At 39.4% G+C, this 13,019-nt stretch overlaps 1 protein-coding gene across 2 annotated transcripts in view; it reads right to left on the bottom strand.

The window, feature by feature from the left end:
• The window catches only part of nlgn2b (neuroligin 2b), a 66,472-nt gene that overhangs the window by 16,335 nt on the left and 37,118 nt on the right, over positions 1-13,019 (bottom strand). For both annotated transcript variants that reach the window (XM_034890964.1, XM_034890965.1), the window contains one exon: positions 8,920-9,069. In XM_034890964.1, the coding sequence (XP_034746855.1) occupies positions 8,920-9,069 (150 nt within the window). The remainder of the gene's footprint in view (positions 1-8,919; positions 9,070-13,019) is intronic.

The raw sequence follows: 13,019 nt of genomic DNA, 5'->3' as shown, positions 1-13,019 counted from the left end.
TATATATATATATATATATATATATATATATATATATATATATCTGTGAACAGAGAAGAGAGAACAAGAGGAAAGGGAGGGAGAGAAGGAGAAAGGGATTAAAATAAAAATAAAACGACAGGTATTAAACCGAATATTGCCCAAAGCTGCTGTCAGATCACAAATAACAGAGAGGTGAAAGGAATATATTGAAGGGCATATTATATAATTTCACTGTGACGTAACACATGAGATGATTAGAGATGTCAAAATTCAGAGGGAAGATATTTCCTTTTTATACACAGAAAAGGTAATTGAAGAGAGGAAACAATGCAATGTTTTTGTATATATGAGTCACAAAATCAATCAAGCTGAAGTAGAAGCACTATTACAAAATAGGAAATTAGAAAACCTGAGCAGATGGTGAACGTCTCCTGCACATGGAAGACTAAAGAATCTGTTTTGATGATTGGAATAAAGTGGATTGATTATTCAGTATTGTGCGCAACCTTGGGGATGATCCACTTTGTATGAATGCAACCGTGAATGAATATAACTGTCTGTACCGTGTGCAGTATGTACTGATTAAGGCAATAACAGCACTGATTCTGATGTACAAGTTAGTACATCCTTTAACGGGCATTACCAGAAAACGTGCAGTGTAATGTCCCATTTTCACAAGAGTCTATGTGAACGTGTAGTTTGAATTATAATGAGTTTATGTATCTGCAAAAAAATAGGGCGTTTTTTTTGTCTTGTGTTGTATGACAAATTCCATTCTTTGATTTAAAGATCTGCTGTTGCGCTTCAGAGTTTGCACTTTTTTTGTTAGATGATACATTTTTACACAAATCTGTTAAACCTCCTAGTAGTACCTGAAGACCTCCTGGCTCGTCCACTTCAATAATGTATCCCTCTTTATTTCAAATATACCTAGAAAGGCAATTATATTTTAATTGGGCTTTCTCCTGCCGATCTAATTCAACACCTCACCCATAGGCTTCCGATGTTATTGTATTTATTATCTTACTTATCTCGCTCAATTTTTATTCTTAAAGTTTCTGTTCAAATAGCACCAAGCTGGGCTTTAAAACCAGGCTGTTATGCAAATTTGAGAAGAAATGCTTCAAACGTTACGCTGACACAAAGACGTTTCAAATTGTTTCAAAGAAAGTTCCATTTCAGAAACAACTTATTATAGTGGGAATAAAAAACAATCAAATTAAATGAATTACAACTCTTAAAAAAGAGCTTTGGTAACAGACAGAGCACAAAGGTGATCATCCCAACCTAAAGCCGTGAATCATTATTGAGATGTTCTCATTATGCATGTTTTTAGTTGCATGGATGAATTCAACTCACCGTGTCATTTTTAATGTTCTTTATCTCGTTGCAAAGTCTTATGTAACTGTAGCAGTGGCGGAGATCATTCACTAACTGTCGAATCCGAGTCAAGTCTTGAGTTCCCGGTGCTTGAGTCAGAGTCCGAGTCACCATTACCTGAGTTTGAGTCAAGTCAGGAGTCCAGAGAATTTAAAAGTTCTCCTTCACTGAATTGTATATTTATTACAGTGCATTAACACTGGATATTATACCAGCAGTCCCTATTCACTGGCCACACTGGAAGTTAGTCATATTAAGGATTTTTTCAAGTGTGTGGCTTGGAATCATAGTGTTTGACTAGATTATCATAGTTACAAATTGACAACATATTTTAGCCTATATTTGTTTAAAATGTGGGCAAATTGACACCATTAAACATATTATTAACAATTTTTTCTTTGAGATGGATGTACGGACAGCTATTTCTGGATTACTTTGATACTGAAGAAAACTTAGAAAATTGGATGATTCTAAGATGAGTTCTGGAGTCATAAGGAAGCCTTTTTTATGTAATTATAACAATATAGTTGATATTTTAGGTACTCTAGTACTCTAGAGACCTCTTTGAGTTTGATTTTGACACTTTATGTGGTGCGTAAGATGTTGAGCATTGAGCATGACTAGCTGCATTAATTATCTTCCTTGGATTTGATTGGTCCAGCTGTGCAGTTGGCTGCGAGCCTGGGAGGCAGACTGGTGTCAGTTTCAGTCAGCATATCTATAAGTCATAGTAGTGCTCAATGTGAACTTTGCCTTTACTAGTACAGTGCCCATTCAAAACGTGGCTGTTTGGAACAGGCCGATTACTTGGCCTCTGCTATTGCTGCTTGTAGCTTTCTCCAGAACCATTGTACCCTCAAATGATTTAGAGAAGGACACCAAACCACTTAATATGCAACTCCACTGTAGCCTACTACTGACGTACAGTGCACTTCTACTTCAGAGCAAAGCATAGTACTACTACATTTACCTGACAGACAACGTTCCAGATATCACAATTCAGATGTGGAATAATCACAGACATTTGCCTCATGGGTTCATGCCATGAGCCACCGGGTGCTCCCTTTCCCCTAATTTCCACCAGATGTGTAACGGCTGCGTGTCGGCTCTGTGCTCCGCCGTCCGTCAATACCCAGCACGTCCAGATTTATTGCAGGACGGCCGCGGCCATGACTGACAGCTGAAGTCTCGAGGACCCACCACATCTCGCAAATTAATGTAGAAAAGAACCACAAAAACAACAACAGTTTGTTTCCATCCAGAGGAGTAGAGGGGAAACAACTCTATGCTGTGTTTTCAAGGTGTAATGCAGGGAAATATGATCCACCGTGAGCACGGGCTATTTTATTTTTGAAAATGAACCCGATGTTTTATTTTGTTTCTGTGCTCGACTTCCTGGCCCGCATCTGCTGCTGCGGGGCTCTCCGGCATCTGGCAAAAATAAAAGCTCTGCGCATCTGCTGCGAGGGCTGCGGATTGCCGGAGTTGGGACGGAGTCGGTACGCAGCCGTTCCGCAATCAGTGAAAATACACACATTGAATTTAATGGAAACTTAATGACTCCGCCGCCAATCTGGAGCAGATCCGCAGCAGTTATGCATCCAGTGGAAATTGGGCGTTTGCCCGTTCAGCTCCAAAATGATGTTATCTTCTGCTGTGTGCTTAGAACTGGGGTATTTACAACTCACAGCAACGTTATACATTACAGTGTCTGGCTTTTGTTTAATATCTAGTGTCAAGGCAAAAATGCCTTTTTATTGAGTTTCTTCTTAGCAAAATGCTCCGAGAGAATTTAAGCTGGGCTTTTATTGTGAATGGTAGAACTGCCTTTTTATTGACTTTCCTCTTAGCAAAATGCTGAGTTAATTTAAGATGGACTTTCATTTTGAAGGGTAGACATGGAAGAGCCAGCGTTATTTTCCCAACCTTTATTGTGTGTTCGTTTAGTGTCTAAACTGCTCTAAATGCTCTGAAAGTTAATTGGAAGCGATGTAGAGGACAAACACAACTCTTATGCACACATGTGATATACATTTAAGTGCCTGCAGAGTGGGAAGGTTGTGGCTCTGTGGAGGGAGTGGGAGGTGTGTTTCATTTTCATTCAGGGAGAGCTGAGTTGTGAGGCTAAAAATTAATTGGCAGTAAAATCTGTGCAAGTTCAGTTTACTGTTTAAGTCACATCTGAAGTGATGTTTTTGAGAACACGCAACATGTTTCACTTCCCCCAGGTGGTCAAAAAATCTAATCAATAGACCACAAGTCAAATAGATTAGTATTGATCTATTTGCATGTTAGCATGAATAAAACATGCCTTAATTTCAGAACATTGAAAGCACATCTAAACACCTGTATTTATCGCTGTTAGACAAAAGTGAGTTATGTTGAGCAACAAAGTATCACCCGTCACAACTGGTAATATAAAAATGCCCATTTGGGCAGGATGATATCCAAATAAATGTTAAATTCCTAATTCTTTGTACAGTGTAAACGCTTGGGTGGTATTTAGTACTGAATGGGTTACTCTTATACTTACAAGTTAAAAGATGAAAGTGGGTAGAAAGTGCAAAGGAACGTTTTCAGAAGAAGCGTTTCATCTCTCTTCCTGAGGTGAAAAATGTTCTCACTCTCTGAGTCCATGATGGTGGGCCTTTCCCCAGAGTTCATTAATTAGTTAATTAGTTAATTAGTCTGAACAGATGGCCGTGCAACACAAATCAGAAGGGTTTCTGGGCCTGGAGCAGGAGGAAGTTAGGGGAAGGTGAGCCGAGGAGCACTCTGGAATCTCAACTGTCACCAAACCTCTGAACCCAATCAGTGTGCGGCAGAATTTTTTTTCTCCATATTCATCCATATTACCCCACAACGACAGGGCGTATCATAAATTAATAACAAAAGTATAGAATTTGCTGGGAAATTACGTGCTTATGTGTCATAGAGGAGTGAAAGCATAAGGCGTTAAGCCGTATGGAAGGGTGCTGTGGTCACACCGCAGGCGCGTTTATTTGAATGAATACTTTGCATCACTGCAGATTTAAAAAAAGCATTTCTGACAGTTTATTTTTAGACTGTTCCCATCTCCCCCCCCCCCCCCCCCCCCCCCCCCCCCCCCCCCCCCCCCCCCCCACCTTCTGCTTCCTTTCCCCTCTCTGTCTCTGTATGATTCTCCCTCGCTCATCCATCTCTATTCCCTGCTCTCTCTTCTTCCTGACTCCCTATCACTCTCTTAAAGGCGCAGGCATTGTACGGAATGAGGTTGGCATGTGTAAGCTCCTGTGTGTGTAAGTACAGGATAATACTAAAGATTAGAACATAAAACTATTAAAATATGGTGTGCTTGTGTTTCTCACTTTGACTCAAATTCATTTTGACTCAGTGTCAGAGAGGAGTGCTATTAAAAATTCAGATGGCTGGTGCATTATTTATATATATATTTTACGCACGGCACACAAACAAGTAGCACACACACACACTCAAACACACATACACACACAAACAAGAAGATATTTGTGTACACATGGACAAACATGCATGCTTGTACCACACCAACACACACCAGGGTAATTGCCTTAGTACAGTAACCCATTTAAAGCATATCTGAGAGAGAGAAAGAGAGAGCACACATACGTTGATTTTCAACAATGTTAAAGGAAACGAGGACACTGCGTCATCCCTCATAATCACTCAGCAGCATCGCTCTCCGTTTCTATGTGTATTATTTTGTATGCTTTTTAATGTTTGTGTGTGGAAATTCAGTGCAATACACATACTCACATCTCCAACATGAATCCCAGCGACAGTGTCAATGTAAATTGAGATATCGGTAAAGGGAGCAAACATTGATACTACAGAGGAGCATTTTGATTAACGTGTAATTTAATACTACATTCAACAAATATGATTTCAAATTGTGAACTGATTCTCACAACTAATTTGTTAACGGTCACAATTTGTGTGCCAGCTGTAAAAAATACCTCACAATAAAGCTCTAATTGAGCAGGACAAAGCTGCAGGTCTTGGTCTTCATTTCACTAACTCTCAGTTCGTCCTTGTCCCCTGTCTATTGGCGCACTCAATAACGCTGTGGATCATGTTACCCTCTGTAATACTCGGTGCAACTCTTGGACGGCATTCTAAACTACTCCCATTTCTCTGTTTATCATTATTCTGATATGTTGAAACAGGCGTGATGCAATAAACAAGATCTGATTACCCAACCTGGCAACCGCAAAGCCAGCGTCAGATAGTCTGTGTGCAAACACCTCTGGTGAATGTAAATACTTTACTCCACTGACACACACACACACACGCACACACACACACACACACACACACACACACACACACAAACACACACACACACACACACACACACACACACACACACACACACACACACACACACACACACACACACACACACACACACACACACACACACACACACACACACACACACACACACACACACACACACACACACACAGGTTATGCAAGCATTGCAAAGCTCCAACAATATAGCCAAATAGAAAAAAGATTTGCTATTTGTGATGATTTTTCTTTAAATTAAACTAAGCTTATTATTCCTATACTATTAGTATAATATACTTATAATAATATACCTATCTTATCTTAATTCAAAAACACAGTGAAAGCTACAAACACATTTCAAATCTGTGTTCAGAGGCTGAATGGACACCAAAGGCAAAGTGGTCTGTGGTGTCTCTTAAGTATAGTAAGTCAGATCTTGGCTCATTTTTCTCTGCAGTTACTGTAATTTATAAAATAAGTATCATATTATAGTATTATTAGGAAATCTGCGCTGAACAGAAACCAAACTCAGTGAAAAGACGAAGGGGCCCTTCACACATAGACTGGTATTGTACATACATGTTTCCAAGTCCCACATCGGTAATAAATAAAGTGTAGTACAGTGTGTGACATCAGATGTGGGGTCAACTCCTGCTACCTGACCCTAATTCGGATCATTTGTTAGGACATATTGGGGTGCTGACATATGCCAAGGACTTAGGTAAATCATTCTGTGTACAGTCACTTGACTACCCCATCTATTGATCCTGGGCCCTTTCTAAAGTGTTCATTACAAGAGTAGTTATCTTTCTCTTTGCAAAGAAAATTTAGTAATTCTTCCCTCTAGAGACTCCAAAAGTCTATTGCTTCCCTGGAACACCAATTTGTATGAAAGTTACATACGTAACTACAGTTCTCATTGGAATTCTATTTTAATCCATTCGGCCTGATATGGCACATTCCTGATATGGGTTTCCATAACTTCTCTTTTCTTTTCATTTATGATGCATGCATGCACATGGCTCTCATATAGAAATGATGACAGAATAATAGATTAAATAATAATGATAGATTATTAATAACAATAATAGATTACGTGCATATTCATTAAACTCATTAGAACCCTCCCTGCTTGATTATAGGTTTAATTTGTGCTTAAGAGAGACATCTGCATCAAGCAGCAGGTTAGTCTATGACCTTAACCCTTGGGTCAAAAAGATTAACCCTTTTTTTTAACCCTTTTTTCGACATTTTACATTTTCAACGCATTATGTCTTTTTGATTTTATTTCACTAACACCACCTTACTACCACTAGTTTTACACTACTTTTTGGAATCCAAGGTCAATAACCCTAATTTTTCTAGAACTAGACCTAATATTTGAGCTAATAAAGGAGAACTTATTAATTATTTTGACTAATAGTTAGTATTAGTTAATAGTAGATCAGTAGAGCGTATGTTAAGTGGATGAGTTTGGTCAGGATGCTGATTTGAAACCATTTCAATTTACACTCGAAATGCAATGAAAGTGATTGCATTTGCAAAGAGCACTGCATGGAATCCATTTATTTTTTGTGGTAATTTGGTTAAAAAGAGTGCCATGTTTCTGATATAGACATTTTTAAAAGGGGTCAAATGTGACTGGAGGACAACAGGAGGGTTAAAAGACTGTCGACTGCACTTTGTGGTTTATGTATTTTGATACACAGCATTACTTAAAGACAGTCAAATACACCACGTTACTTTTTACTTTAGGATTTACTCCAGCAGCACGGCCAGGTGACTGGACAAAGCTCTTAAGGGTGTGCCCATGCACCCACTCTCAACTGCTGCTTTGGGGAACCCATGTCAGAACTTAAGAGCATTTGTAGAAACCTTCGTAGCAAAGATTCAGGTTTGGGTCTCAGTTTAAGGTGTAGGATTGTAGACATTAAGGGAAAAAATTCCAACGTCCTCATTCAAATTTCAAAGGTGGTCAATTTTGTTGGGAGAAATATTTTAGGTTTTGTACAAACAACATCACATACAATCAGGAAAGAAATAAAACCCCAAAAATATATAGAAGAAAGATAACATATTAGGTTGAAATACTGGGTAAGCAAGTCATCTGCATTGGTTTTTTTTGTTTTTGTTGCTGTGATGGGTCATTGTCAGTAGCTGTGTCAGTAGTGTACGGTAGCTTCCTAAACTTTTTTCACTTATTTTTTAATTACCAGACAAAAAAACAATTGAGGTTAAATCTCTTTTTCAATTGGGACCAGGCCAAGAAAGCAGAAAAGCTAAATGGCGAATTACACGTCGGTTACATACTGTACATACAAAACTACAAATGGTACACGCATCAACAGGAGAGGTTAAATGTACACAATATTAAACATATCCAGACAAAAAGACATCGAGACCTGATAGCGTTTTGGTGCATTGTGGCAAGAACAATTTGTGATCAAAACTTCTGGTAGCTTTAAAAAAAAAAAACTGATTAGAGAGATGAAGGAGTCTAGTTTGACCAAGGCTGTAATAAAATACACCTCTTTCCAGTCTCCGTCCACACAGGGAGCACCTTTAAACTTAGCCAACTAGTGGATCTCAGATTGTATGTATTATGTACAAGTACAAACTTAGAGCATACTATCTACATGGGTAATCAGCCCAGAATTGCCTTATACATTAATATACACCAGTGCCGCATCCTGCGCATAGAAGTGAAGACCATCTAACCAGAGGGTACAATGTGCAATGATGAGTCCTGTAGTCTGAGCTTGAAATATATTTTAAAGCAGTATAATAAAGTAGGTCAAGTAAGGTAAAGTAGTAAGACAAGCAAATTTGTCACTGTAGTCTATAATCACCATTTATACTGGTTTCTCTTTTGTGCATGCTGTCTGCACCTTCCCTTGTCAACACTGAAATAATTTAGGATGAGTGGCTGCTGTCAAAAACTCAAATAGCAAATTTATAGAATATGCCATTACAGGCATATTAACATTCATACGCCCTTTGATGTTAGCTTAGAGTAAGAAAATGTAATAGTTATTTGGGCTACAGAGGGCCCGCAAAAAGAAGGGGTTTTAGTTTGGGTGTTTTTGTTAGAATGCTATAACTCATACAGCCAAGTTAATATGTGCATTGTACCACCATTTCCATATTTTGATAGACATTAGATGACAAATGTCAAACGATGTCTGTTCACATTCTCATCAGATGCATCCAAGCCTGATACGTGGCCAGAATGTGGCACACCAAACTTACCGAGCACACCAAGCCGATAGTTCATGGTGACCACAATGACATTTCCGTAGGCAGCAAGGACGCTGCCATCAAACAAGTTCCCCGAGCCCTCCATGTAGGAGCCTCCGTGGATGAACAGCATCACTGGCTTCTTACGCCGATCCCGAATATCTGCACAACACAGACAAACCATGGTGTTCATTATTTTCATTTTCATATATTCTTTGGTCAAAATTCTTAACCAAACACTTACACATTTCAAAAGTTTCTACTGAGCTTAAGTGTCCACGGGTAACAGATGGTTTTCCCACTTCAAACTGGCAGCTCTAGATACGTAGAACTGCAGGAGTCTTTGAAGTAAATAGATCCACATGCAGCTTTTTCTAACCTCCTACAGCCAGTGATTCACTTGGGGAACAAATAAAAACACTAAGTATGAAAATGTTTAGTGGATTGCCTTTAAGTTGACAGAAAGTATTTCATGTTTGCCCCACTGGGCTTATCTTCTACGTTTCATTTTGTGATGTCTGTTTCCCCCGCCCTGTGCAGTGATGGTACCTTCCCAAACCCGTATTCCCCTCCATGTGTGGAGCAAATGGTGCAGCCAGTTGTGATGCCCTCTCTGTTATTGGTGTCTTTGTGCCCATCAGTGTGTTGCTATGGTTCACTCTGTCAGCCTGTGTGCCCCACTCCTCTTGAAAACCCCCCCTCTCGTAGCGTCTGTGGTATGGTCTGATTGTCTGAGCATGGATAAGGCCAAGAGAGCTGCCAGTGTAGCCCAGTTAGGCTGAGCGTCTGCACTGTGCAGGGCCTGTGGATAATTTGTATGAAAGCCAGACCAAGTGGAAACATAAATAACAGCCACAGCATCTGTTTACCCTGATGAGCTTCAGCACTCAGAGATGGGGGAGAGAGAAAGAGAGATAAAGGTCGGTAAGACAGAGAGAGGAAAGAGATGAAAATAGAGCAGTGCAAGAGAACTGCCGGGTTAGAGACATGGATGGGAGGTTCACACACCACAAAAAAACATGATAGCAATGATGAAAAAATAAGAAATGTTACAAAGCAAGTCATACATAGCAAGGTACGCTGATGAACACTCAAATTCACACAAGATACACACAGTATTCATATACACACACTCACACACACACACACACACACACACCCACACACACACACACACACACCCCCACACACACACACACACACACACACACTCACACACACACACACACACACACACACACACACACACACACACACACACACACACACACACACACACTCTTGCATAGGCAGCTGCGATGTTGAGTCGCTATGGAAACTGCTTCTCGCTAATAGAACTGCACCAGCCATTCCATTGCACCGACTCACTGAATGCCTGTTGCCGTGGTAACAAATTCTACTCACGTATTTGCACACCCGCCTGCATCACCACCTGAATCTCAGGTTACACATGCACTTGGGTGCGTCACTCACAGTCGCGCACACGCACGCACGCACGCATACACATAAGTGAGCATGGAAAAATAGCACATATGGCTTCACACATGCAGCGATCTTTTATGGATCATACGTATGACACAAGCAGACTGGCTAAATCTTTTTTTTTTCTGACGTGTGCTCTTTTTCTGCTCTTCTCTGGTGTATTCTGTAGCTTGGCTGATTTCCCAAAGCACATGTAAGCAAGTTCAATTATCCCAGCATATACCAGGACAGTATAGAGGAGTAACATATCAGCAGGTACCACTGTAACACTCTTAACCATAAATTAAATCCTGAGAGAAAAAGGAACTTAGGTTAAGACATGGAGCAGGCATTTTAAAGGCCCAATCTGTAATATTTCTTACTTTAAAATGATGCTGCATTTACTCAGATTACTGATGAAACGTACCTGTCAAACATCCAAAACTATTTTGATTTGAGTCGCACATGCTCAGATTTAAACGGTTTACCACATAACATGTCATAGTGATATTTGTGAAATAAAATAAAAAACGTATTAGCTATCCATGATTGTTTGATAGGTAACATTTGCTCAAAACGCCATTCAAGTGACAACCTTTGGTGTGTTTGATTGCTAGATTGTAGCAAAGCTAACAGTAATTTCAAAAACGTTTTAGCTATTTGGTTGTTTGATAGGTAACGTTAGCTTAAAATGCCATTCAAGTGACAGCCTTTGTTGTGTCTGCTTGCTAGCTTGTAGCTGAGCTAGCGGTAATTTCACAAACGTTTCGGCTATGTGGTTGTTTGATTGCTTACTCAAAACGCTATTCAACTTAGAACCTTGGTGTGTTTGATTGCTAATTTGTAGCCAGCAGTGACCCAACTTTGTTAAGTAGGTCCAATTTTTCTGTATTGACATTAGAGAAAGTCTCTCGTTAGCATCTTGTATGCTTCCTGTCGCAAAGTGACGCACGTGCGACTCAAATCTGCACTCGACTTATATTGGGGAGTGACAGGGTTGTAGAGTCAGGTGTGTTGCGCTAGGAGCAGCTAATGTAGCCCACAGCCTTAAGCAGAGATAAGTAGTAGCTCACTTCTTTCTAACTCCACATCCCCACTCTTTTTTTTACATTTTCAAACTTGTAGTCTTAACTTGTAGTCACCACTTACTCAAGTGTCATCACTTTAGTACAGGTGTAGTTCCAACACCTGTACTCAGACTTCGATGTGTAAAATGGATGGAGTTCCTCTTTAAATGTAGTATTCATAAAGTGTCCTGTCAACACATTTGGTAGCTTTTGTTTTTTGCTCTGTGAGCTGTGGTGCACTTTGGATCCTATGTATTGTGTGTAAAGTGCTATAAAAATAAAGTAGAGTTGAGTACTGACAGGAGAGTTTCTACTTTTTTGTTTACATTTGGATCACGGATAGTAGCTTTGATAGGGTGTTGCCTTTTCAAGCTAGCCTCTGCTCCACTAGCCTTGACCAGAAAATGTATTTTCCCCTTGAGGCTTTCTTTCATTGGTTTTTCCAAAAGGATGAAACATGATAGTGTTTTTCTTTTGTAAAGTTAAATTGGTATCTATTGCTGCACTGGACAGTAAAAATTGAGCCGCTTGCATTTAACTATGATAGATCAACCAAGTATGTTAGCATTTAACAACTACAGCTCTGTAGAGGTTTTTGTAGCGTGCCAATTTAAGTAGTTTCCCCTCTGAGAATACACAGAGTAATCGTGCAGTGTTCGCAGATATCAAGGTCATTACTGTTTGAAGTCCACAATGAAACTAAATTTAAACTGGAATCTTTGACTCCAAAATTGACTCTTTTGTCTCTTTCAGCTTTTGTAAATTAGCATACTTTGTATAAAAGAGAGAGTGAAAAGATTTTTTTTTCTAATAGGTCTGAACCACCGATACCTCGGAACTGAAATATTTGCTAAGCCCATTAGAGGCTAGGAGTAAGCAAAAAAAAAAACTAAAACTAAATGGAAATTAAAAAAAATCATTCATTTTGGACTAAAAGATAAAAAGCTCATGCATACCCACAATGCCTTAATGAAAGGTGGCTAGGAAAAGGTCTAAGTGGTGGAAAGGAGGGAAATGTCTAGCTGTCTATATCTCATCACTTCTACACACTTTATTCTGACAACATTTTTATGGGGCTTTAGACTTTCATCAGGTAATCTTGAAAAGAATATTTCTCTTGTTTATTTTATTTAAAAAAAACTGGGACACATAGAATAGGTATTTTGGTGAGAAGACATACATGTGTCTGGCTAGGTGACCGCTGATGATATAAAAAAAATTAAAATATGACTCCATTTGCATGAGATGATCATTTTTGTGCAAGCGTAATAAAATGAAATACATTCAAAAAAGATGGAAACAAAGTTGGGTTTGTGTCGGAGTGAGGGACATGGTACAACTACTGGAGGGTGCTTAGCACAAACAGAGGGGTGATTAGGGGTGCAGGGTCGCAGGGTGAAAGTGTTTCACTCAGCCCAAATCAAAGGCCTATATGGCCAACAAGGAGCTCACTGTCTTTCCCGCCTGCCTTCGAAACACTGGCACATTATTCACTCCTCTCTTTTCTACCTAGCCTGAAAGTATCCTCCTAAATACTCATTTACCACATACCACATTTAGGGATGTCACAATACCAAAAATCTA

Source organism: Etheostoma cragini, chromosome 13 (genome assembly GCF_013103735.1).
Source record: "Etheostoma cragini isolate CJK2018 chromosome 13, CSU_Ecrag_1.0, whole genome shotgun sequence".
Lineage (NCBI taxonomy): Eukaryota > Metazoa > Chordata > Actinopteri > Perciformes > Percidae > Etheostoma > Etheostoma cragini.
The sequence above is the reverse complement of the archived record's forward strand: the minus strand, read 5'-3'. Positions and strand labels throughout refer to the sequence as shown.